This window comes from Trichophyton rubrum (assembly GCF_000151425.1).
Source record: "Trichophyton rubrum CBS 118892 genomic scaffold supercont2.3, whole genome shotgun sequence".
Lineage (NCBI taxonomy): Eukaryota > Fungi > Ascomycota > Eurotiomycetes > Onygenales > Arthrodermataceae > Trichophyton > Trichophyton rubrum.
Window position 1 is genome coordinate 492691 of NW_003456426.1, and position 25166 is coordinate 517856.

At 46.7% G+C, this 25166-nt stretch overlaps 10 protein-coding genes across 10 annotated transcripts; 6 read left to right on the top strand and 4 right to left on the bottom strand.

Moving 5' to 3' along the window:
• Positions 1–1046: 1046 nt before the first annotated feature.
• TERG_02911 (uncharacterized protein) lies at positions 1047–3890 on the top strand (the record flags this gene model as incomplete). The annotated part of the gene is made up of 1 exon (XM_003235811.2): positions 1047–3890. The coding sequence occupies one exon, from the start codon at positions 1047–1049 to the stop codon at positions 3888–3890; it is 2844 nt and encodes a 947-aa protein (XP_003235859.2).
• A 219-nt stretch (positions 3891–4109) lies between these two features.
• Positions 4110–5744, bottom strand: TERG_02912 (uncharacterized protein; the record flags this gene model as incomplete). Its single annotated transcript, XM_003235812.1, has 2 exons — positions 4110–5450; positions 5520–5744. 2 exons carry the CDS (start codon positions 5742–5744, stop codon positions 4110–4112), a joined length of 1566 nt encoding a protein of 521 aa, XP_003235860.1.
• A 405-nt stretch (positions 5745–6149) lies between these two features.
• Positions 6150–6596, top strand: TERG_11918 (uncharacterized protein; the record flags this gene model as incomplete). The annotated part of the gene is made up of 1 exon (XM_047750955.1): positions 6150–6596. The coding sequence occupies one exon, from the start codon at positions 6150–6152 to the stop codon at positions 6594–6596; it is 447 nt and encodes a 148-aa protein (XP_047605771.1).
• A 702-nt stretch (positions 6597–7298) lies between these two features.
• Positions 7299–10231, top strand: TERG_02913 (uncharacterized protein). Its single transcript, XM_003235813.2, has 2 exons — positions 7299–7706; positions 7761–10231. The coding sequence occupies exons 1-2, from the start codon at positions 7628–7630 to the stop codon at positions 10064–10066; spliced, it is 2385 nt and encodes a 794-aa protein (XP_003235861.1). The 5' UTR covers positions 7299–7627; the 3' UTR covers positions 10067–10231.
• Positions 10232–10330: 99 nt separating this feature from the next.
• TERG_02914 (tRNA (guanine46-N7)-methyltransferase) lies at positions 10331–11444 on the bottom strand (the record flags this gene model as incomplete). The annotated part of the gene is made up of 3 exons (XM_003235814.1): positions 10331–10956; positions 11017–11204; positions 11290–11444. The coding sequence occupies 3 exons, from the start codon at positions 11442–11444 to the stop codon at positions 10331–10333; spliced, it is 969 nt and encodes a 322-aa protein (XP_003235862.1).
• A 207-nt stretch (positions 11445–11651) lies between these two features.
• On the top strand, positions 11652–12356 carry TERG_02915 (uncharacterized protein; the record flags this gene model as incomplete). Its single annotated transcript, XM_003235815.1, has 3 exons — positions 11652–12047; positions 12096–12171; positions 12244–12356. 3 exons carry the CDS (start codon positions 11652–11654, stop codon positions 12354–12356), a joined length of 585 nt encoding a protein of 194 aa, XP_003235863.1.
• A 239-nt stretch (positions 12357–12595) lies between these two features.
• Positions 12596–15316, bottom strand: TERG_02916 (uncharacterized protein; the record flags this gene model as incomplete). The annotated part of the gene is made up of 4 exons (XM_003235816.1): positions 12596–13225; positions 13287–14676; positions 14731–15164; positions 15236–15316. The coding sequence occupies 4 exons, from the start codon at positions 15314–15316 to the stop codon at positions 12596–12598; spliced, it is 2535 nt and encodes an 844-aa protein (XP_003235864.1).
• Positions 15317–16206: 890 nt separating this feature from the next.
• TERG_02917 (uncharacterized protein) lies at positions 16207–17752 on the top strand (the record flags this gene model as incomplete). The annotated part of the gene is made up of 4 exons (XM_003235817.1): positions 16207–16398; positions 16498–16636; positions 16693–16801; positions 16861–17752. The coding sequence occupies 4 exons, from the start codon at positions 16207–16209 to the stop codon at positions 17750–17752; spliced, it is 1332 nt and encodes a 443-aa protein (XP_003235865.1).
• Positions 17753–18028: 276 nt separating this feature from the next.
• On the bottom strand, positions 18029–19194 carry TERG_02918 (uncharacterized protein; the record flags this gene model as incomplete). The annotated part of the gene is made up of 4 exons (XM_003235818.1): positions 18029–18218; positions 18288–18792; positions 18863–19049; positions 19114–19194. 4 exons carry the CDS (start codon positions 19192–19194, stop codon positions 18029–18031), a joined length of 963 nt encoding a protein of 320 aa, XP_003235866.1.
• Positions 19195–23195: 4001 nt separating this feature from the next.
• On the top strand, positions 23196–25160 carry TERG_02920 (uncharacterized protein). Its single transcript, XM_047747985.1, has one exon. It carries the CDS (start codon positions 23330–23332, stop codon positions 24269–24271), a length of 942 nt encoding a protein of 313 aa, XP_047603957.1. The 5' UTR covers positions 23196–23329; the 3' UTR covers positions 24272–25160.
• The last annotated feature ends 6 nt before the right edge of the window (positions 25161–25166 follow it).

Consider the following 25166-nt stretch of genomic DNA (forward strand, 5'->3'; position numbering starts at 1 on the left):
TTCTTGCCCCGGAGGATAGTGGAATTTGCGGGTCGTTTGTCGGCACAAAGTTGGTTGGGACCGAAACGGTTGGAAGCAAGAAAAGGCCTCGAGGAGAATACGGTACACCAAATGATGGCTTCAAGAGTTTAGAACAGAACTAGATGGCCCCTCCCCATCCTTTTTTACTTACCTACTTTTCTGTTATCTTTCGGTTTTTCCTTGCTCTGGGAAATACTATCGTGTCTCATTACCCTTTCTTCTGCCGGGAACTGAATACCTACTTTATCCTCTCTAATGTTTTGATACTTTCTTCCTATATAAATAGGCTAATGGAATCTGCCCTACTCGCATAGCTAGAGTTAGCCGTCTGTTAACACATTCAAGCGTCATTATCCCTCGACGCCCGATAAGTGACAGCAATATTTAAGTCCCCCTTGATTGGCTGGCCTGGCATAAGCCGTAACACGTGACCTACGATAAGAAAATTGGGCTATCAACTATCGAAGCTCTCTTGCCTAGCATTTTAACGAATTGAACGACGTGGATTGTAACCACAGAGCGGGAGACAATCAGCTTCTACACATCTGCTGTACCTGGCCCATTGCGGCAGTCTAGGGTGGTTATACTAGGTGGTTATTTGCCCACGGGCAACATTTATGTCACTTGCACTTGTTAACCATTAGATATCAGAGACTCCCTATCTACATATCCAGTATGAAGAGTCTACGGAGAAACCACTCCTCAAACCCCCATGCTTCGAATGTCTCCAGCAAAATATTTGTGCGCTCTACAAAGAGCGGCAAAGTCCAGAAAATAGTGCGGGAGCTTTACCTCAGACAAGATATTCCATGCTCCTCAAAATTATGCACCGCATGTCTTTCATATGCGCCGACAGATGCCAATGGCTTTGGTAGGATTCTCCTATCACCCGCGGTAATAGCAGATTTGCTGACTGATTTTGCGTCCTAGTCACACCTTTCGTTCTCTCAGAGAGGCCTGCCGGTACAAAGCGGTTTCCAAAGGGCCATTACTTGATTCCTGACACGAATGCTCTACTCAATGCGATGGATCTTTTTGAACAGACAAGTGCCTTTTATGATGTTATCATTTTGCAGACCGTGCTAGAGGAGCTCAAGAACCAGTCTCTACCTTTATACAACCGGCTAATATCCCTGATAAGGAGTGAAGAGAAACGATACTACCTGTTTTTTAACGAATTCCGGCTGGAAACCCATGTCAGAAGAGGCGCGGATGAGAGTATTAATGACCGCAACGATCGGGCTGTGAGAACAGCTGCAAAGTGGTACACAGAGCATCTCCAGGCGGTCACAAGGGATAGCCAGAAGGAACAAAGTGCCCCTGCCATCGTAGTGATTACAGATGACAAGGGAAACCGTGCCAAGGCAGATGAAGAGGGTGTGGTTGCTCTGTCCTTGACAGAATATATATCCGGGCTTGAAGATGCAGACAGACTACTGGACATGCTCAATGAGTCAAGATCGGCTCATGATGCTAAGCCAAAGAAGGGAGAGATGTTATACTCTGCCTATTATTCTATGTCAAAGATAATGACACTGATAAGAGCTGGTACTTTGCACCAGGGTGTATTCAATGTTTCTCCCTACAACTATCTAGAGGGCAGCGTGAATGTCCCTGCTTTTGAGAAGTCACTACTTATTCTAGGAAGAGATAAGAGCAACAGGGCAATTTCTGGAGATATTGTTGTTGTTGAGGTACTGCCCAAGGATCAGTGGAAAACACCCTCCTCGAAAATCATTGATGAGGAAGCTTTAACAAAAGATGATAATCCCGAGGCTGAAGAAAACGAGGCTGTAGTGACAGAGCGTGAGAGGAAAGCTCTGCAGGAGGAGGTCCGAAAAGCTCATGGGACGGGAACTGAAAGCCGCCCGCAGCCTACCGCAAAGGTGGTCGGTATCATCAAGAGAAACTGGCGACAATACGTTGGACACATTGATGGGTCATCTAGCTCGCAAGCTTCGTCTGCCGGTCGACGCCAACAGACTGTCTTCGTCATTCCCATGGACAAACGAGTGCCTAAGATAAGAATACGGACTCGACAAGCAAACGAGCTTATGGGGCAGAGAATACTGGTCACAATAGATGCCTGGGATAGGGATTCTCGATATCCCGTGGGTCACTTCGTGCGCTCCCTGGGAGAGGTAGAAACCAAGGGCGCTGAGACAGAGGCACTTTTGTTGGAGTATGATGTGCAATATAGACCGTTTCCCCAGACAGTTCTGGATTGCCTACCGCCGGAGGGCCATGATTGGAAGGTTCCGAAGGACATGTCAGACCCTGGATGGAAAGACAGAAAAGACTTGAGAGATTTACTTGTTTGCAGTATTGACCCTCCCGGTTGTCAAGATATTGATGATGCACTTCACTCCCGGCCATTACCAAATGGTAACTTTGAAGTCGGTGTTCATATCGCAGATGTCTCCAACTTTGTGCGGCCAAATAATGCCATGGATACAGAGGCTAGCATGCGAGGAACAACGGTCTATTTGGTAGACAAGCGAATAGACATGCTTCCAATGCTACTTGGAACTGATCTCTGCTCTCTTAAGCCCCACGTTGAACGTTACGCATTTTCCGTGTTGTGGGAAATAACTCCTGAAGCAGAAGTTGTGTCTTCTAGTTTTACCAAGTCCGTTATCTTTTCCCGTGAGGCATTCAGTTATGAACAGGCTCAATTGCGTATCGATGATCAGTCGAAAACAGATGACCTGACAGCAAGTATGCGTACTCTCCTGCGACTGTCAAAATTGCTTCGACAAAAGAGAATGGAGGCGGGAGCACTAAACCTTGCCTCCCCAGAGGTCCGCATTGAAACAGACTCGGAGCTCTCTGATCCTGTTGCAGATGTCAAGACAAAAGCTCTTTTAGATACAAACAGCCTCGTTGAAGAGTTCATGCTTCTCGCCAATATCTCGGTAGCAGCCAGGATCTATGAATCGTACCCTCAAACGGCCCTTTTGCGAAGACATGCTACACCGCCACCTTCAAACTTCGAGGAGCTAATAACCCAGCTTTCGAAAAAGCGCAGTCTGACACTCGATGTGTCTAGCTCCCTAGCACTAGCTAATTCCCTGGATAAATGCATTGACGAGAGAAATCCTTTTTTCAACACTCTCATTCGTATCCTAGCTACGCGATGCATGACTTCCGCAGAATATTTCTGCGCCGGGGCACATTCAGAATCCGAATTCAGACATTATGGACTTGCTTCGCCAATATATACCCATTTCACGTCGCCTATTCGACGATATGCTGATCTTGTTGTTCATCGACAGTTGGCTGCCGCCATCGGCTATGAGGGACCAGGAGCTTCTGCTGGCGAAGGATTAACTACTCGAAGTAAGCTAGAAGACATTTGCAAGAATATCAACCATAGGCATCGAAATGCCCAGTTTGCTGGTCGAGCCAGTATAGAATATTACGTTGGCCAAGCGCTAAAGGCCAGGGGTGAGATGGAAGCCAAGCGTCTCGGCTCTGAAGTCGCTCCAGGTGTGGATGAAGAAGGCTACGTGATGCGCGTATTTGATAACGGCGTTGTTGTATTCATTCCACGATTTGGCATCGAAGGTGTTGTCCGGCTAGAAGATTTCGTTTTGGATGCGCAGCAGGCAAAGGTCTTTGATCCCAGTGCAAGCAAGCAGCTTGCTGCCAGGAGAGAAAGTGAATTTGACAATGAGCAATACTCCCTTAAGGCTTGGGAGAAAGAAGGGGATGAGGGAGATGAAGGGACCAAGGCGACGCCAACATCGAAGAGCATGGTTGTTGAATTATTTGATAAAGTCAAGGTTAATGTTAGTTCTGTCAAAGAGGAAAAGGGACGTGGAGCAGGCAAAAGGAGAGTGCGAGTGTTGATTCTAGAGAAGGCATGATATATCTTTTTTAAGTGTATCATTCATCAAATTACTCCGCCACTTTACGACGACTGATGCAACTGAGTCATTGGCCATTCATTCGGTCATTCATAATGGCATTAAATTACTTTGTCATCAAAAAATAGAATAGATAAACGCCCAAGTCTTAAAAGCCTTGCATTAAAAAACAACCAATATCCGATATGCAGTGTACCTCTTTTCTTCCGTTTTCAAGATTTAGACCAGTTTCCAAGCCACCATTCGTCGGGTTAGTGGTAGTGGTGACCAAATTTTCACCTCTGCGCCGGTAGGCAGACAGTTAGTGTCATCTGGGCGGCTCATCACTCGTTCAACCGTTGCACAGCCAGTGAGAGGATCACCCATTGTAACAGTAGGGATAATTGCGAGAACTGGACTAGGGTCAACAGTTGCAGGGGTATTGGCTGCTGCCGCTCTTTCGATCCTTTCGTTATCTCCAATTTTCCAGCCGCGGACGACCAGCAAGAACAGCCCAGCAACAACATATACAAGCCCGGCAAAGACCTGCGCATAAAGATATGAGCCTGTCGAGCCCGACCCGGTCCTAAGAACAAGAGCAATGGGTTCAGCCACAGTGGTCGCAGGCACCATAGCTACCCAGGTAATACTTAGCCCCCCGGGGAGTTCTTGCATACCAACTACTTCTGCACACACTGGAACGATAGTTGTCCAAAAAGTGCCGGCCACAGTGCCTACTATGACAGCAAAGAAGGAGAGCACGCCCATGTTCGAGGACGGTATCCAGACAGCTAGACAGAGAAAACCGCAGAAGACGGTGAACAAGACAGCCATATTAAACCGTCCGTATCTGTCACTGACAAGTCCGACAACAGGGCGTCCAAGGGCTTGACCAAGATTCAGTAGAGCACCAGCAATGCTACCTTGCTTCTGGGAGAGACCAATTGAAAGAGCAAAGTTGGGTAAACTGAAAAGAATGACAACATAGCCCAGCAGAGAAAGCATACCCCATGCCTGGAGGAGAATAAATTCTGGTCGTTTAAGCAGTGGAAAGTGAAAAGCACGATATTTGCTGCCGATGGCTTTGTTCCGGTCCCGCATCAGGTTGGAGGCGACCAAGTTTATGGCAAACGAACACAGTCCCAAGACACGAAAGGTCCATCCAAGTCCAACTTTAGGAATGAGTGAGCCTGCAGCTAGGGAATATGAAAGTCCTCCTATACCAGAGCCAGCAGCTGCGAGAGAATTGGCAATGCTTCGTTTGCGCCGGAACCACTGGGGTATTATGCTCACTGATGAGACAAAAATAACACCAATTCCAAAACCAAAGCATACACCTTGAGAGAGAAATATGTGCCATTTCTGTGTTGCGAAGGACGCTCCGATGAAAGACAGCGTCTGGAGAACGACGCCAAAGTTAAGGACTGCTCGGTTGCCATATAAATGTACCATATGGGTAACCAAGGGGGAGATAAGAAGACAGCATGACATGCTCAAGCCGCCGGTGAACGCATATTCAATTGGGCTTGTATTTGGGAATATACCATTTCCTAGATAATATGAGAGGAAGACACCGTATGACTGTGCATAAATTAGTATTGCACACATCTTGGTGGATATAAAACAAAAAAAAAAAAAAACGGAGCTTACACTATTCACGCCCCATGTGTTGGCGTTGATAAGACAAGCACAAACAACACAGATCCAGCCGTATCCTCCTTCTGGGGAAATGTCTTCTGCGCCTTTATCGCTTAGGCCTTCATCTGACCTGGTGATAGAATTGCAGCCTGGCTCCTCTCCTCGCTGAGTTGTTCCATCTTCTATCTGATGTGTAGCATTCCCGCTAATGTGATGTACTTCTGAATCTCTTCCCATCTTCGAGCAAATGGGAAGTAAGAATGGCTTTGGAATAACTAAGCAACCCTGTTAGCCGAGGATATTTGATCTAGGCAGAGCTCTTTCTCCCTCTCTCAGCTCGTCTTTAAGGCAGAAGGCAGAGGAAAGAAGCTGCTGTAACTGTAGGCGTATAACTGATTGTCTGAACGGGCACAAGGCCGTTCCCGGAAATGCAGCCATCTCCTCAGTATAAAAAGCAGCCATATCTTGTTTGTTATTCGTCACGGAATGACTGTCCGGCAATGCCACAGCACGAAAAATGGCTTTTCAGTGCCGTCTAAGCGGAACAGTGGGGGCAGTTATCGTATTCATCCTCCCGACTGGCCGAGCTAGTCATTGAAGCTGATTAACACATTTGAGAGGTTCGAGTTGGCTGGACTGAACATGCCCTACATTGTAACTGTTATTCCAAGAATTTACGATAAGGTGTTGCTTGAACATCAATCGCTAGTAACAAGTGGTGCTGTTCCGTCATTTTTGATGGATGCTGGAAGTATTTCTGGATTGAAGGGAACGGTTTGGACGCCACAACCCCTGGCAATTGGTCTGCTTGGTGAACCAACCAGTCGTTTCATGCCACTTCTAATACTCTTTTTTTCGGTCCAAACCCCGATAAACCAAAGCTGTGCACCTATAGTCTGTATCTTCAGTAATTATCAGGTTGCCGAGGCTGGAGTTTTTTATTGTTGGTTCTCAGACGGTGAACTAACGATAATGAGTTTAGAGCCCGGAGAGGGCGAGCGCCTTCAGTCGCTTTTTCATCCCTGTCTCGAATCTTACTGGCTGCAAATCTCGACTAGTTCCAGCCTGACGGGATCAAGAGCATCATGACAACTACCAAACAAATTAGAGGATATCTAGCTCCAAGCTCCTGTAATACCATGTGGCTTTGTGCCATCCGCAATATATAAAATAGCCGCAGCTGGTGTAGCATTTGTTTTCAATACGACTGGTCAGAAGAGGTAACTTATGATTGGTTTGTTGACATTTCGTTCTATTGCTAAAGGCCGTATATCGCAGCTCTCTTCTGGCACATATGCCTTCAATGATCTTGAAACCTGCACAAGGTGCAAGAACTGTGAAAGCAGGCTTGTATAGAATAAACGGAGGTCTCTGAGGGCTATGTCAGAACCATGTTAACGAACAGACCTGTAGATCTTGGTGGGAAACCCGACTTTCGTGGGGTACGATCATGACACACAGTCCTGATATTTTTACTGATATTTCAATGACGCGAGAGGACTGTCTCAATTCTACTGGAGATGGTCAGCCATAATCATCACTGTCTACGGAGTAGACCCTCGCGATAGAGCGCAGTAAACAAACCGTCAACAGCATAGAATTCTGCCTTGTCACACGCAGAATACGCAAAGCAACCACTTCCAGGATGCTACCAAAGGCAAACGCCACTACTCACAGCCGGCCACCAGCCGTGGACTCGCGATGCAGCCGTAAATGCATCGAAGCATTGTCGAAGTCGCAGCAAAAAGAAGACGCGAAGTTGAAACTAGAATTTAAGCTCATGCGGCGGCCTCGGCTAAAAATGCGCTTAGTCAGCGATGTGTTGTCCGCGCAACCGGCTGACTTGGCGGTTGTTGATACGCCGAAACGAAAACAAGCCAGACCTCGCGCTTATGAAAAGGTGAGGCGAGGCGCCCCCAGAGGCCTAGTGCAACAACATTGACCCCGTACGGCCTGGAATACAACTCGCCATTGGGTGTACTACCTTGATCTGCGTCCTCTTCTTATCTCTGCCTATCTTCTAGCAATATAAATAGGTCACAGAAGCTGCTCGATGCTGGCACGCCCGGCTTCGTCTGCTTCTGCACGACTACGATACGATTAGCTACGACAGCTAAACAATGCACGGTGTCAAGCTAAAGAGCAGCCCCAGAAAGGTCTCTCCTCCGGGGCCTACGTTTATGAACGATGAGGAGCTGGGTAGGTGGCATTTGGTGGCCCTGCCGTTAGCCTGATATTGATATAAACAAATAGGGAATTACTTGCGAGATCTTCGAACAGCACGTCCACCACGACCGAATGGCTCACGGCCACTTCCATCTAAGGCATCCGGCCCGGCAGCTTCCCTCAGCTTGAAGGACACGCCGGCAAGACCATCGTCTTCGTTTTCCACTCGGCCATCTGATAATGTGCATTCTCGGCCAAGCCCCAAGGACGTAATTCCCCGTTCTACCAGTGCTCTCTCTCATCGGCGGACAACCTCAGAGGTGTCCACACCTACCAGCAGTTCCAGCGGGACACCAACAATCCCCGAATGCGAAGTGTTTAACGGTTCAAGAAATGTGTCTCAATGTGGGAGCAGCCTGTCATCCGCAGCCTCAACCACAATACCGTACATTGAACGTGGCCAGCGATGGATGGAAAGACAAGAAGTCCGATCTCTACGTTCGGCACTAGAAGAGATGGACGTCCAGGATGATGAGAGCAGATTGTTTGAGGCAGCTCAGGAGGAGGCAACTGAGCTTGTTTTGGAGCATCAGACCCATGGGTTTAAACAAAAGGACACTCATTCAGCGTACAGAAACCCGGACCTGAAGACCGTAAGCAGGCTACGGCAACATCTAGAGAAAGGTACCCACATGAGGAACTCCAGTACCGGACGCGTAGGGGACACTCCTCGGAGCCAATCCATAACTGACAGTATCCGATCATCCTCTGAGAGTTCAAACGGGAGTCCTCCGACATCCGATAAAACACCTGATGGAATAGCACGACCACTGCGGAGGGTCAACTTTGCCTTACCTAAAGCGGGCACTGATAAAAAGAAAGAAGATAATCAAAGCCGAAGGAGATCTGTTAGTGGTGGTTCTTCAAAGGGAATATTCAGGAATCCAGAAGATTCAATTTATGAAGAGCCAGAAGATAATAGTATCCAGGAAGAGCCCACCACAGCTCAGAATACCGCTACAACCTCTGCCTTAACCACGAAACCCCAGAACTCTGTCCTTCGAGGAGCTCGCCCATTTCCAAACAGATGGAGTGGTTCGTCAACTGGCGGCAAGCTGAATCGATTTGACATACACAAGAATCCTCCATCTCAGACCAGGAACCCCCTTTACACTACAAATACTTGTACTCCACGAGAACAGACACCCGAGCCTGAGAATGAACAAAGCACTCCGACTAAGAATGGGATCGAAATTCGTGACGATGAAATTCGTGCCGCCACAAGCATGAAGTTGAAGGATCGAAGCACAAAACTTCCTATGCCCTCAGCAGTCAGTGATAGACCAGGCCGCCCAATTGTCAGTTTTGACCCCAATTGGAAAGAGCCAGATCAGGAGGAGCCTGCTGGATCATCGGGAAGTGGACCTTGCGCCGGTAGTGGACATGATGCTTCAACGCAATCCACAGCCTCCAGCGCCACTCCCGCCCCGGCTCCCATACCGGAAGTCAATGTCAGTGTTCCGACAGTCCCCAGTATTAGTATCGAGAATCAAGGTCCTACGGGACCTGAGATTCGTATCTCGCCATTAGGCCCTACCATATCTGAAATTGAGCAGGCGAGCCAGGCGCAACAAAAACGAGAGCTACCCAACCCCGGGCATCGTCAGTCTAACAACCGCCCGGGTTCAAGAGGAATCGAAAGATACCAGTCCCTTTCCAAGGCCGGGATACCAACAGCAAGTTGTGTTGTATGTGGTCTATCAATATCTGGACGTGTAGTCACCGCAAGCTCTTACCGGCTTCACTCAGAGTGTTTCAACTGCTTTCACTGCCGTACTCCCCTCGAATGTGTCGCATTTTACCCGGAACCAGAAGAGAAGCGTCGAGAACGGCTGTCGCAGCCTGATCTTCACCAGGATTTAGGACCAGATGAACCACGCTTCTATTGTCACCTAGACTTCCATGAACTATTCAGTCCGCGCTGCAAAAGCTGTAAGACGCCTATTGAAGGTGAAGTCATCGTTGCATGTGGCTCAACCTGGCATGCCGGTCATTTCTTCTGCGCAGAGTGTGGTGACCCATTTACTCCCACGACTCCATTTATTGAAAAAGAGGGCTTCGCATGGTGTGTCCGGTGTCATTCACGGCGTACGGCGTCCAAATGCAAAGCTTGTAAGAAGCCTGTATTGGATGACGTGGTCGTGTCTGCACTTGGTGGCCAGTGGCACGATGAGTGTTTCCGATGTGATGAATGCAAGGGGTCGTTTGGGCCAGATGGGCGTTTCTTTGTGAGACAAGGTAAGCCCAAAGTAAATGCCAGAGGAAGGCAGATAGGTGGTCCGGTTGAGCTACCGGTTTGCGAACCGTGTGAGTCAAGACGTTTGAAGGCGTAAGTTTCGCATTTGCAGCCATTTTTGCATATCCCCCCAGTTTGCTTGTTTGATTTCCTTTTCCTTTTCTTTTTTGCTTTTGACTTTTTTTGGGGAATGACTATTCATTGAAAATTGTATTTTGGTTTGATCCATAGCGTAGCAGAGTAGGCGATAACTTGACAGAAATATCATTTTTTTTTTTTTTTTTTTTTTTTTTTTTTTTTTTTTTTTTTTTTTTTTTGGGCTTTTTAGCACATGGGTCCTTATTGTGGAATGGAATGCGGATTAGGACGGCCACTCCGGGTCCGCCTTTCTTCTCCAAACTGCCACAAATTTCTGCCCGTTATTTCTTGTCACTTTCTTGCCTTCTTCTGTCTCCTCCCGCATCACCTGAACACATTCATCCGTTGCAAGTTCTTCGTCACTCACACGTTCCCATAGCTCAGCAATATCATGGGAGTTGAGATCTTTATCTGCAGATTTTGCATCAAAATGCGAAACCATCCATAGATGTAAATCCTCCACATCTGTAATCGTGTATAGCATCCCTCCGGGCCGTAGTACATATGCATATTCAGCGTTAAGTGTTGTCGAGACAATCCTTGCTTTGTGTTTCCTCGCCTTAAAATGAGGGTCAGGAAAACAAATGAATATTTTTGAGAGCTGATGACGGAAGAAAAAGTTTGGTAGAAATTTCATTGTGTTCGAGCGGATGGCAAATATGTTTTGGAAATTCGGCTGTCCTAGGACATTCAATTGGGTAGAAGGTAATGATACTGCTCCGGGAGCGTCTTCTGGTTTCGAAGCGGCATCCGCTATCGCATCAGGTGCTGCGGGGGGAGGATATCTTGAGCGAAGCGCTCTTATTCGCTCTGTCACATACTCGAGGACGGAAGAACGGATTTCCATGCCTAACAATGGTCAACCAAGCTGCTTGATGGCAGAATCAAGGGGTTGAAAATACAGCATACCAACCATCAGGGTGTCAGGCATTAGTGGCGCCAGCGCTACCAATAGTCCTCCAAAACCGCAGCCAATATCAGCTATTTCCACGTTTTTAACCAGCTTCCTGGCTCCCGAAATGTTGACGGCGGCTGGGTCAGGGTCGACGTATGCGGGAAACAATTTGGACCAATCCATATGGTCCGGACTGATCGGACTTGAAACCAGTTAGCATGGCAGCCCAATTTTGAGATAGTTGGAATGAGCGAAAAGGGGAATATAGAAGACTTCAACAAACATACTAGTCCAGCTGGTGATCTGAGAAAGGATTTGCGTGAGCTCGCTGACGGTAGAGCTTCTTTTTTGGCAGCGTTATCTGTCCATTTTCGTCGGTTTTTCCTTCCAATGGTTTCCGTGGCTCCGCACGCTGTTGTTTTCTTTGATCTGAAGCTGCCATTTTTTCTGTTTGAAAGATGATTGCTGCTGGAGTCGCAGTTTGCGGTTGGTACTGTTGAGCCCCTGGAAGGTTTTTTTTATTTTTGCTCTGTTTTAGCTTTCTCGGCCCCACGCAATCTTATCTTATCAGTTCGAAACCTCACAACAACCAGTGCCTTGCCTCAACCTCATATCACCAGCATATATATTATTTCATTCCTTCGAGAAGATGGCAAATAGCGGGAGCACAGATAATTCAGGGAGCATGAATAGTAACTGTACCGACTTTGTATTCCCTCGGGACTACTCTTTCCCGCCGTTTTACACCATTCAGCCCAACCTCACAACTCGCGAGAAACAGTTTCAGAAATGGTCGTCCTTTATTCAATCATATTGCAGACACCACCGCATATATCGGCTTTCGCTGATCGACATGATATCCTCGCCTTTATTTTATAATGCGGAACTGAAGAAGGGCCTAAACCTAGGTGATGCTGTGATAATTATTGACTGGATGGCTGGCACAGCGGGGGGGAAGCGTGCAGAATGGATCGGGAGTGAGAAGACAATAGCTTGGATATGGTGGAAACGGCCTGAGGAATGGGCCATTGTGCTCGCGAGTTGGGTAAGTGAACTGGATACGGTGTGCAAGCTCATGCTAATAATTATACAGGTTGACGAAACGGCCCAGAAAAATACAGTACTCACCCTATATGAGCTCATGGAGGGAGAGGCAACAGTTTCCCAGGGTATGTAATTGTCGTTCCCAAGTTATACCATACTCTTTCACCTTTTCGCTCCGTTATTCACACATTATCTAGAGTTTCATAAGATGGACCCCGAAGTTATGCAAAAATCTCTTCAGGTCCTTGTCAAGCAAGGCAAAGCCCAAGTATTTGGAAGTGAAGACCAACAGGGCGTCAAGTTCTTCTAGGTCAGAGACAAATCAGTAATCAGCAAACACCTACGATCGCATCAGCAGGAGCAGGTGCTTTGCACTGTGAGCTTCCGGGCAGGTTAGACACTTGATATGTGCTGGCCACACGCACAACAGGTACATATATCCTAAGATTTCTACTGTTGATTGATTTTTGGATGCAAAAAGTATTCAACGCGCCTGAGACGGGGTTTTGGGTCTAAAACTTTGTATACATCTAGTTCTGGATATGTTCCTTACGAAGTATTTTCGTCGGGGTGTTCGTATGAATCTCCACTCCGCCATTCCTGAGATAAAGCAATATCCAACAACCAATCCGAACTGACGACCCTAGGCACACGTTTGGCATTGCGAGCCATTGTCCGGAACTTCTCCCACAGCTTGACACTGCTCTTGTCAGTTCCGCTGATCAGATATACATCATCCGCTTCGGGTTGGTCAGGGCCATTGGCTGCTAAACGCCGGCTACTTATCATTGTCCCTGGCCGCCCTCGATATGGCACGCATTGTCCCCCATTCGCCTCAATTATTGCCTGGAAAGCCTCAATTCCACCATTGACTTTATCCGCGCAGTAAATGGTGTGTCCACTTAGCAGTTTTTGCTCGTTTTTCTTTGCTCGCTGCCTTGCCTTTTCTAATGTGAAATTGTACTTTTTCTCGGAAGCTTTGTCTTTGAGGATATAGTCGTTGGGATCTAGGAGTTCTTTTTTCTCAAGGCAGTCTGTAATGAAATTGGAGTTTATGATAACGGGTGCGTGTGCTAGAGCATTGAGAAATTTCTGGGTTCGTTTGATAGACGGCGCTGCTAAATGAGTGCACCGGGACGGATCAGGGATAACCAAAATTCCTAGATCTCTGAGTTGAGTCTATATGAAAGACCGTTAGTTCATTTAAGCATAATAAACTTTGTCTGGAAGGTCAGCTTACTCTCTCCGAGTCCTCTATGTTGGGCTTCTCAACCCATCTGTTAAATCCCGTAATAACTAAACGGATTGCTATTGGCGGTTTGGACGTCTTTATTCTCTTCGTCTCGATGGCATCTTCCGAGCCAGACGCACTGTCGGGTTCAGCGGATCTCTTCCTAGCAGAATCAGGCTCCCCAGTACTCTTCCTTCGGCCTCCATAGATTACACCGCCAACTCGCTTTAATTCCTTTTCATATAAAGATATATCAGGAGCAAGGTTATGTAATTTAGCAGCCGCAATATCCTTTGATTTCCGGCTTCCAGTAGTAGAGGGTGTCTCATTTTCTTTTCCAAGTTCGGCAAATCTGGAGGGTACCGGAGTTTGTAGAGACTTTTCCTTTAGTTTCTTCGTCACCTTTGTAGTACTGTCAGGCTCGGGACCTGGCATTTCTGGACCTTCATTAATAGCTTTGCGGCCTGATTTTGGTGTCTTGGCGTTACTAGAAGACCTATTCAAGGTAGCATTGTTGCCTTTCTGTGGTAGGGTGATCGACTTCTTCACACCCGGAGTTGGTTCAGGAGGAAAAAAGTGCTCCTCAACGGTGTATTTGTCTATTCGTGTTTGACCTACAACATCGCTTAAATTTGTCCGTCGAGGAAAGTGGGTATATCGAGGGTCTGTGACACTTTGTTGCTGCCATTTTGCATAGCTCTCTTCGAGCCAAAGATGATTGACAATATGTAAATTCCACTCCTTAGCAGCAGTGCATTTTTCACTGTTTTTATGAGCGGTCAACAGATGGGTATTTTCCTGCTTCAAGGTTTTTGTCGATTCGGCGCCAGCAGCAGCTATGAGATTCTCCAAGTAAATCCTTGCCTCCCCTGCGTAATTGGAGAGACTTATTTTGAATTTATTAAAGCCGGGGATCCCCTCTCGTGCAATAGGGTAGTGAAGTAGCCTTCGCAGCGGAGATGTCCATGCATTATGCGTTATTAGGTGGAATAACCACGAGAGATTGCCAACGTCCTTGCCAGCTCTGGATGCCATCTTGTAGTCTTCACCTTCACGGTATCGACAGATGAATATGTCGCATTTTGAAACCTCGTTGGTGGTTTGGCCGCCGCCTTCGCGGATCAGCTCTTTGATTGAGCTGGCCATGTGCTCTGCTATGCCTAAATCTGAAGATATCATCACGGTTTTCCTCTTGAAGATGTTTAATTCTTTCCTTGAGCCGCCGGGAGAAGCGGTCCGGTCTGGGAGAGTGTTGGGTTCCGGAGTTGAGGCACCTATAACGTCCCTGTTTGCAGCAATTCGCGGGGGCCGTTCGTACTCTGGTTGAAGAATCTCGGGATTGGGAAGTAAGTAAGGTCGTTCGTCAATCCGCCTCCCAAGCTTGAGGCAATCGTCGAACCTGCGGTAGTTAGACAAGGCGGATCAAGTGCGGAGGGTTGTATAATATACCTACCAATGAGGTAGTACGATCTTAGTTGCGAGGCCCCTCTTCTTCGCCGCCATACATCTCTCATTCATTGTCAAAGTAACGAGATGGGTCGTGCTGTTGGTGATGCGAGATGTGTATAGACCTCCCATAGCCAAAACTCCACCAATGATCGCATCTTTATCACCTTCGGGGATATCTTCACAGGTGACAATAACGTCGTTCATAAATAGCCGTGGGTCTGGGTTGTACTGCCGCGGGTTCGCAAGCTTCTGTTTTGATATAGACATCTGCACCCACTGGGGCTTGACTACCGGAATGAGGGCGTCGCATGCTGCATCATGTCCTTGGAAGTCTATGGTCGGGGAGATGATGTGACTAAACTCGTTTACGGGTGGGAGTGGTGCCTGCGGTTCATTTATAACCACCTCGCCTCCGTTTTCTCGTAAAGCAGAGGATATCTAGTGTTGTGGCAACAGAAAAATCAGCATATTGCCCTTAAGCTGCAGCTGACAGCCATCCATCTACCTACTTCTTCTGCCTGTTCTGCATTCAGCTGGGCGGAGCAGACAATACAGATCCGCGCCTGGCTGAACAGCCCTTCTACCTCCATTATGGCCGTCAGCCGTCGTAGAACAGTATGCCTTCAAATAGTATATCGGTTTCACAGAGCTTCACGCTTAGAGTATCTCCCCTTGATCGGCCGTTTGTGCTGGTCCCTTCAGTGGTTGCCAGCGTCGAGTTTGGTCGAGCTGATAGATTTGATAGAAAAAGCAAAATATAGACACACGCGCTTTAGCTTTTGCCAAAACGCGTCAAAGCTGCGTGGATCACGTGCCGATTATTATGTATTTGAAGTAAGTTTTATCGAAAGTTTGTTTGTATTGGATCACAGACCTACTGTAATATTGATTTTAGTGTGTATTACATAATACGTCTTGGAGTACTCCGTACCAGTGCTGATTTAATCCAATTAAACATAAGATTTGTTCCTTAGTCATCGCGTGAGCACAATATAACAGGAGAGATCTCACGTGAGATAGCTTACTCATCATATGACACTCTTGCTCACGTGAAAAGAAATCGAAAAAATTTGCTTGTTTTTGTCTCCTGAAACATGATTTTGAGCTGGTTGGCATCCATACATAAGTATAGATACAGCATGGAGTCTATTATGTCATTGATATATACGGATACTCTAGGATGAAATCAAGGAGAATATGCCACCTGCTATCCCTTGGCGGAGACACTGCCGATCAAAGGTCTATTGGAACCTCTTGAGACCTCGGCCCATCGGGAACGACTGGCCGAACCGCGCCGCGGACGAGCAAGCAGCCTTGGAAGACATCCTGTTCCACGCTGGCCAGACAGCCTCGCAGCAGGCAGAAAAAAGCGACTACTTTTCATTCCACAATCGAGGAGTAACTACGCTATATCCCCTTCAGTTTTATCTTTTATGAGCGATTAGGGTGGCAAAGCATCCCTACCTCGTTATTCAAAAAGATGACCAGCTGTTTTCGGGTCATTGAGCATGTCGTACCCTGCCAGCATATCAGGGAATACCCTTATGCGACAGCTACCAGCCAAGAAGAAACGCTCAGCTTAGCTGTCAAGCAGTATGCACCATTGGATAATCCAAATCCGCAACCAGGTGATGTCACGATAATAGGTACTCATGCCAATGGCTTTCCGAAGGTAAGAAGTATTCTGGGTTGATCTATTGTATTTCCCTCGGTTTTTTTCTTCTTTTCTTAAAAAATATAGCCAGCATATCTAATATCTCCTGCCTATTAGGAGCTATATGAGCCCTTGTGGGAGGAAGTTCATGCACGCTCAAAAAAGGCTGGTTTCCGTATACGGAGTATATGGATTGCAGATGTTGCCCACCAGGGTCAAAGCGGGGTGCTCAATGAGCACTCCCTAGGGAATGACCGTACGTTTCATAAATATTGAATTACAGTATAATCGTCCCGTTGACAAATTGATCAGCGTCATGGTATGATAATCCGCGGGACCTCCTTCACCTGATTAACCTGAAGCGAGATGAAATGCCCCGACCCATTGTTGGGATTGGTCATAGTATGGGCGGTAACAATTTGTAAGAAACCCCAGAATAAATACCGAAAACACACCTAACGGGGACGGGGCGATACTTAGAATATTCCTTTCTGTTATGCATCCTCGGCTTCTGACGGCACTTATTCTATTGGACCCTGTGATGAACAGACTAGACGTTCTTGATCATGAATATTCTGAACAGACCAAGGTGAATATTCCAACTATGACTCTCGCATCAACTTACCGGCGGGATATATGGCCGTCTCGAATAGCTGCAGAGAATGCTCTTAAAGGAAGCAAGTTCTATCAAAACTGGGACCCACGCGTACTTCAGCGGTTCTTCAAGTATGGACTCCGCGAACTCCCTACTGCTTTATACCCGTTAGACGACAACTCCACCAATAAGCCTGTAGGAGAAAGGCCAGTAACCCTCACTACAACTCGGCACCAGGAAGTACTTTCTTTTGTTAGGGCCGCTTATGGTTCAAAATCTGAAGACGGCCAAACACTGAATCGCACTACTCACCCGGATCTTGACCCTGCCACTTACAAATCTTCATTCCCGTTCTACCGTTACGAGGTAGCTAGGACGTTTGAACTGCTTCCATTTGTTCGACCAAGTGTTCTATACTTATTTGCAGACCAGTCAGAAGTCAGCAGTCCGAAGATGAACCAGGATAAGATCGAGCAGACAGGTATCGCTGTTGGTGGTAGCGGGGGCGTGGCTGAAGGGAGAATCAGGGGCATCGTTATGAAGGGGGTTGGCCATCTGATTGCCATGGAAGCGGTGAACCGAACTGCTGAACTGTGCACTGATCAAATAAGTGTGGAGATGCATCGTTGGCGTAGGGAGGAGGAACAGCTGACCACAGCGTGGAAAAAGAAATCATCGGTTGAAAAGATGACCATCGATCAGGAATGGGTCAAACAGGTTGATCTACTTGACGTACGAAATACGAGGAAGAAAACCAATACTGACGCGAAGCTATAAGGAACGACATGCTGTTTGTGAGCCAGGTTTCAGGTTGCCTCTGAGTTTAACATGCTATTGTCAACTTAATAACAGCAGACTATGCCGATTCTCTTTCAGATAGACCCTATTCAGAGTGTGCACCAGTTCTATATATATAGTTATGGATACAAGCTCTATTCCACTCGATTTGGAACAAGATTAGAAGCACAAAGATTCAATTCCTAGAACTCCAAACCAACCTGTCTAAAAGGTGTTTCTCGGGATGTTGTTGTATATACTGAGATCTCGATCGCCTTAGTTCAGCTTCTCAGCATAACCTTCGGGGGTCGAGGGTTTAGATATATCGTGAACACGAACGATGTCAGCGGCGTTATAGAGCCGGGGCCAATCTAGTCTGTATTCGTCCTGGTGACCGTGGAGGCAATGACGTAGCCAAATTCCCCAAATGATATACATATACGCGCCGATTCCCGTGAGCAAGTGCCTATTTTTGAGTGAGCAAATGGGCAATATAGACCAGTTTCTCAAAACATAACGGATAGCGCAAACTCACCACCAGCCATGTCCCTCTAGCAAGATTCCCCATGGAAGTCCAATCTCACGGCGCCAGATACGTAGTGTCGAGCAATACTTATTGTCCAAATTCCAGATGAAGAATCCCCCGAGGAAAGTCGACAGGCCGTAGGCTACCATTACCCACATACTGTTGAGGATTCTGAGATCTCTGTGGTTCACTGTCTCCCCGCTGGTAGTCAGCGTGTGTCCCCAGACGCCTGGCTTCGTATGGTTGCGCGATCGCTGTAGAGATGGGCGTAGGGTAACTTCCATCACCCACATGCTCCGAAATATCACAACTGCAGTAAGGACCCCATATGCCACTTGATGGAAGACAGGGTCCTGAAGGTAGTGATAGTAGAGAGTGATAAAGATCGCCAAGCTCAGGAGACCAGCTCCAAGTATAATACACTGGGATCGAGGCCGGGAAAAGGAGAAGGTGGCGTAACACATAAGACATGTCGTGTAAATCATCGACAGCTCGTCAACGAGCTGCATGGGATCTATTACGTCACCAAGCACCTGGTTAGCGAATATGTGCCGGGAGTGTAGCGTGAATCACATCGAGTATACATTTCAGTGTGGAATGGAATAGAAAGCTCCCTAATCCAACCAGGAGGTATCCAAGGAACGCTACTTGAAAGATGGCATCGTGGCCGTTCTTCCGGCAGCTCCGGATACCCTTGACTCCCAGGTATAGAAACAGGATATTGGTGAAGGCATTCACAATTTCGGCGGCGTACGGAGTAGCATAGTAGTCCTAGAAGAAAGTCGTCAGTCGGCTGAGATCATATATTTGGTATCGTGTAGTGGGTAAGGGCTACCTCTTCACACCAGTTGAGCGTGGAGGTGACAGGCGACCAGTATCCAGCCTGGGAAGGCGGATAAGGTATGTTGAAAAGCATTTGTGGCGAGGTGAGAAACAGTTTCGGCAAGGCTAAGATGAACAGTATATCATCATTAGCTGCCTATGGATAGGTATAAGAAGTGCAAAGAGAAAATGAAGAAGAAATGCCACTGAGGCGAGAAGCGAGAGGAAGAAGGAAGAAGAAGCGCTGGCAGCCGATCAGGCGTCTAGGTTCTTAAGGTTAGTTAACCGGGTTAAGGCTTTCCGCCGCAAAGCTTAATTCCATAGGGCTGCAAGGATGACCTCATCATGTGAATGCTGCTCCTTATTTACCTTTATACATCTCGGACAATTAGTGTAGCAACTCTCGTATTGGATATCAAACGACACAAGATTTCGACATTCAATAGCTACAATTAATGGTAATATTATCCAACAACGACCTACAGCCCCAATTTCCATCACTCTCGTGGCTCAGGCCGGGGCTCTCTCGCTACGGTTTCAATAGGGACATTATTTTGTGTTGGTATAGAACATCTCCTCGCTCACACCTAGGAGTATAGGGTACGTATTTAAAAGCCTCAGATATACGGAGTACTTAAGTTGATTTTCTGACCACAAACCGAGCATGAACTTGTGACTAGTCGATCTGACTACGGAGAACGCAGACTTCTCAAGGAATTTAATCCAATTTTCACAAAAAAAAAAAAAAAAAAAAAAAAGGAAAAAAGAAAAAAGAAAAAAAAAAAGAAGTTGAATAGACATAGCATAGTGTGACCGAGAAAGGGTTCGTTGTTAATTGAAACATCCTAAGTCTACCACTACCATCCACAATGCAATACAAAGGACAGGACGCCTGACTTGATTTCTAAGAATTTCTAAAACACCTAATTCATCACTACCATGTAAGGAGCATAGGATAGACCATACTGCTACCATTCATCTAGCAGATGTGAATAGAGACGGTAGGGGCTAGTGAACAAAATAGGCAATGGCAGCTCCTATCAACTTATGACAGAACTTCGGCTGGCGATAAATTTCTCCCTTCCTTTCCCCCTTTTCACCTTTCAAATAACCTGATTAGGTATCATCCATATCATGAATGAGATAGTTAATCAAGCGTTATTTACTTACCCTGATAGTGACAATGGGCTGAATGCCGCAAAATTCAAGGGGTGGAATCGCGACCAGGTTGCCGCAGGACCACGATCTGGTCTACTTTGAGTATGTCAATGGCGATAGTTGTTCTGACTACCTCGTCATTCACGAGAACGTAGCTTCGGCAAAGATGTGATTCGATACATGCTGAAAAGGGAGGTTTTGGAAAGTTGGAGGAAGAAGCAAGCAAAAGAAGTTGCACAGCGGGTAGGATGCTGAGATAAAATAAATGATTTTTACTCAACGTTTATTGGGCAAAAATTCCTATTATTAGAGGAATAAACCAATCAGCAGGATTTAAATTAGTCATTGGCTCCATAATCCAGCCAATGAACTTCTAACTATTTAGCTAATTAGTTACGTAGTCAGCAATCAAGCCAAATCAACAACGCCGCTTCTCGGTCACCAAACCAACATCTCGCAGTTATATTAATAGATTACTTATGACACCACAAATAAGCCAAGTCATCATAATATTGGCCAATGTATTTGCAGGCAACAAGGACTAACTATTGAGTGGCGTTAACTTATTGCATGAGCCTTACACCTGCGATACGGTAGCCTTCGTTGACCGGATATGGAACCCATCGAGCGCGAGCCGTCATTAGATCCGCCAGACATCTCCACGGTAGTTAACGCCAATTGTGTCATTTCCGTTTTGCTCTCTGGTGGTAACTGGTTGTCAGAGCGGTCTCTAGATGATAGAAGAGCTAGTCAGCTTCAACCCAAACAACGGGAAACTGCGACAGCAAGAGCTCGCGTATCGATAAACGGTGCAGAGGATAGTTATGGGAATGATGAGATGAAAATTGAAGGGCCCGGTCTTCAAAGATTTTGCAGTTTGTAGTCCTCCGTCTTCCAAGACGGCATTCGAGTATTTTGCTCCTTGCTCAATTCTCCCAACGATATAACTTGGACACCTAGCTGTCCGTTGCCCCTGGTACAGCTCTAACCTATCTTACACATAACTACCATGACACGGCTATTCAATTACCGCTTCCATTACCTCTTTCTGCCAATGGCCAACTTCGGCCGATGACTGGTTTCATCAATTCAACTGCATTAACCTGGCTCACGTGGACCATGAGCTTCCATACTATATGACCCTAAGAGCTACCGCCCTGAGACCGCTATATCAGCCCATTGTGAAATATTTTGGGAACCCACAGTCACCTGCAATATGGCGAGCTCACGGCTGCACATGGGCTGCACCCTTCTTCCAAGAAGTTTTGCAGAACCTAGGATTTTCTTCTAGTCCTGCATACATATTACATAATTCATCTGATAAAAATTCCGACAGCGGATGTGTGGCAACTTCTGTATCTACCCCGTGTTGTTGACGATGAATCATCCTACAACCTTCAATCGTTCACACCATGGACTCCAGTTGGGAATAACACTGCTAGCTAATGCGTGTTGCTCCTTGCTGCTCATTCACAGTACCCAAGGCACTACCTTGGGTATACCCACTAGACCTAGGTATTGGATAATGGGCCGTCAAATTGAAAGTTAGAGCTATGACAGAACATCCAGCTCCGAGTTCCCGCATAACGGTATCATCATTCCCCAAAATATATCCAGGCCAAGAGACTCCCCAGAGAGACTCACTTGCTATATTTCCATGGGTTAGGGGTTAATGGCGAAGGCACCTCGCCTGAGAAAATAAACGAAGACGAATGGCTCCAGCTCGAGAATGAGAGTGACGAAGAAATAGTCCATATATCGGATGACAAAAGCAGCACTCTTTTGCCTTGCTGTATGGATTTCAGTGAGAAGTACTGCTTCAATAGCTGTCCTTGCTATTATGTTTGGCTTTTTGTCCAGTGGCTACTTCACTCTAGCGCCTGCCATCGTAGCCTAGATCTTAGATGTTCACTAGATCGGCACGCGAGTTGGGACATCCTTTGCGATTCAGTCTCTTGGGGTACTTACTGGTAGTCTCATTGGAGACAGTATTGTCAAGCTTCAAAACGGCGATTACTTAGATCTACAACTGTTCTGTAGCTGCAGTATACTTGCCTCCGTCGTTGCCTTCTTGGCTGCACGGTACTCCCTCGTTGGATTTGATGTAGTAGAGGTGTAGTTTGTGGCCAGAAAAATATCTTCCTGGATAAAGTAGCTTCTCTTTTTATGTTCTAAACTTGTATATTTTTAGTTGCCGATTTTCGATGACCTTGGAACTAATGGATACACAGTTCCTTTGTATTATCGCCACTAATTCCGGGGGTGGGTCTAGTTTGGCCCATGTATGCGGGTAGTGGGTCTACTCTAAATTTACCTAATTTGTGATTGGCTGTTATTCCGCCTTCGCTGCCGATTGGCTGTTTATCAACTTCCATGAGATTTATCAACACCCAGTGTAAGAAGAGGGATGTCTTCTCATGTCCTACTCCCAGTCTAAAGATCTTGAACTATTATTTTTGCACAAAATACACGATAAATTCCTGCTATTTTTGTTTCTTCTATGTACACATATATATCAAGTGTGGCTGAAGCGACCCAGTCAAGTCGAAGGATCAGGATGAAGGATTCCGGAAAGGAATCATTTAACCCGGCAAACTGCTCTGATTCACCATTGCGTTGTTTTCCATTCCGATCAAGCTTATTTTAGACATATTCCAAGCTCATAATTTCCCTCTAAGGTAAAGTTTCCCCAACAAGGTGCAGATATATTGCGGGCAAGCTATCGCTAAAGATTGGTCGTCGAGTACCAACCTTTCTCCATTTGTTCCATGTGAGCATTAAGGACCGGAGACAATATAGCAGCCGACGGGACGCCTGGTAACTTCTTAGGTGTGATACTTTACCCTCGAGCTATTCTACTAATATCATATTATATAGTCCTGGGAAGTCTTTTCGTGTACGCCCCCGATAAAGTCGCCTCTGTCATCCTTGCTGTTGCCTATACCCTCTCAGCGGCGGGTCATATCTGGCAGTGTTTGTGAGTAAAATCCGATTATACGTGGTATGATTGTATAGCTCACAGGTATGAGTAGGCAATATAATTCGTGGAAGCTTGTCGGGCTTCACCCCTTATGCGCAGTTATGTTTACGGTGGGCTATTCCATAAGAGAATATGGCTCCTTCAACTATATATACACAGGAGACATGACAACCCTCATTATCTTCATCCTTGGACAGGTCTTTATATATATCTGCCCGTCAGTGCTCTGCAGATCGGTGGTAGCAAGTATTCATATTATGTAAGAGCTAACCAAATAACTAGTCCACTTCTCGAACTTGCCAATTACCATGTCCTCGGGAGAGTCCTCTACTATATCCCTCATCTTGCGCCATTTCCTCCGGGTAAGGTTCTGCCCACGTTCGGGCTAATAATGCTGATCGTTGGGACTTTAAATACGCTAGGTGTTGCACTTAGCTCAAACCCATCGGCAGATTCGAGCCAGCAACACCTTGGGAGCAGCTTAACCATCGCAGCTTTATCCCTTCAGTTTGCAGTCATATTGACGTTTCTCACACTCTCAATTATTTTGCATCGCCGCTGTGCCAATGCCCAGATACGTTCCGTATACTATCGCCCTATTATCACCATGTTAATTACACTGTATGTGAGCATGGTCTTGATCCTCATTCGCTGCATCTACCGCCTGATAGAGCATCTGGGAAACACAGCTGTGGACCTGGAGGATATAGAGAAACTCAAAGATTTGAGCCCTATCCTACGTCATGAATACTACTTCTATATTTTTGAAGCCTCCCTCATGCTGGTCAACTCTGTCTTGTGGAACATATGGAACCCTTCCCGCTTTTTACCTTCCAACAACCTCATTCATGTTGCGAAAGATGGTAACGGGGAAACTATTGCTGATCAGGGGAAGGATGATCGGTCCTTGTTAGCAAAAGTTGGCCCTATCTTGACATTTGGTGTATTCTTTGGCGGGAAGACAGCAAGCCAGCCCCAGGATGATCGTGCTGCATATGAGATGCTGCCGGGATTGCGAAGCGGACAAAACTAGTAGTTAACTAGTCAACCGCACTTGACGTACACTCTTATTTAACTATACGAGTGTGGCAGCAAACGTGAAAATTATTTCCTTTGTGTGTTTATATATGCTCGTGACAGCCGCCAGTGTTTATTAACTAGTTAGTTAGTTTTACCAAAGCCCAACGACCGACAACTCAAAGCACTGCTTGTCGTTAATGACAGCAACATACCAGTAGGTTAATTATGGGTTTCTTCTATCGCCAATACGAAGACAGAATAATGCAGGAAATGACACCCTTATACCGACTGTTCATTAGCCGTTACTCTCGACAGGCATCAATAGGCACTCTGAGCGGACTCGGGACTGGGCTGTCATAACTAGCTGCTGGTTGGAGAATGCCTAACACGAATATTGACAAGGCCTCTCGTACAACCAACATCTGGGACATGCAGCCTCGGATTCCAACTGGCTGTTTGTCCGCAGATTCCGCGGCATTTTGTTGGATAAAAGACGTCAGTGCAATGGGTGCCGCAGGCAGGCTGGCTGGTCGCTGGCCAGGGTACCGAGTACACCATCCAAGGCTGCCACCGTCCCACCGCTGGGCCAAAACATAGGGAAGTGGCATGTAGGAGCCATCAATCGGATGTCTGTGACTTGGAAACAGTTGGATGGTCAACTCATTAGCTGCCTGCTTGTGTTTTATAAAGAGGTACCCACGGCGGAAGCAAAGCTGGTTATGTAACTATCCGCAGGCCATCAAGCGAGATGCGGAACTTGTACATGACCATGTCATACCAGGATGCCCTTCATATATGGACAGATTAGGGCAGTCGAGAAGCTGGAAATGCCTGCTGTCATAGGTGGCGTGCCCAAGCACATTCGGTCGAGTCAGGGGGCGCAAGAGGACCTGAAGGCCGGGGGGTGA

What these genes read in the sequence shown, in the direction of transcription:
- TERG_02913 (XM_003235813.2), top strand. Translation starts at nt 7,628, where the DNA reads ATGCACGGTGTCAAGCTAAAGAGCAGCCCCAGAAAGGTCTCTCCTCCG. An exon ending in TATGAACGATGAGGAGCTGG is followed by an intron (nt 7,707 to 7,760) that starts GTAGGTGGCATT and finishes ATAAACAAATAG; the next exon opens with GGAATTACTTGCGAGATCTT.
- TERG_02920 (XM_047747985.1), top strand. Translation starts at nt 23,330, where the DNA reads ATGCGCAGTTATGTTTACGGTGGGCTATTCCATAAGAGAATATGGCTC.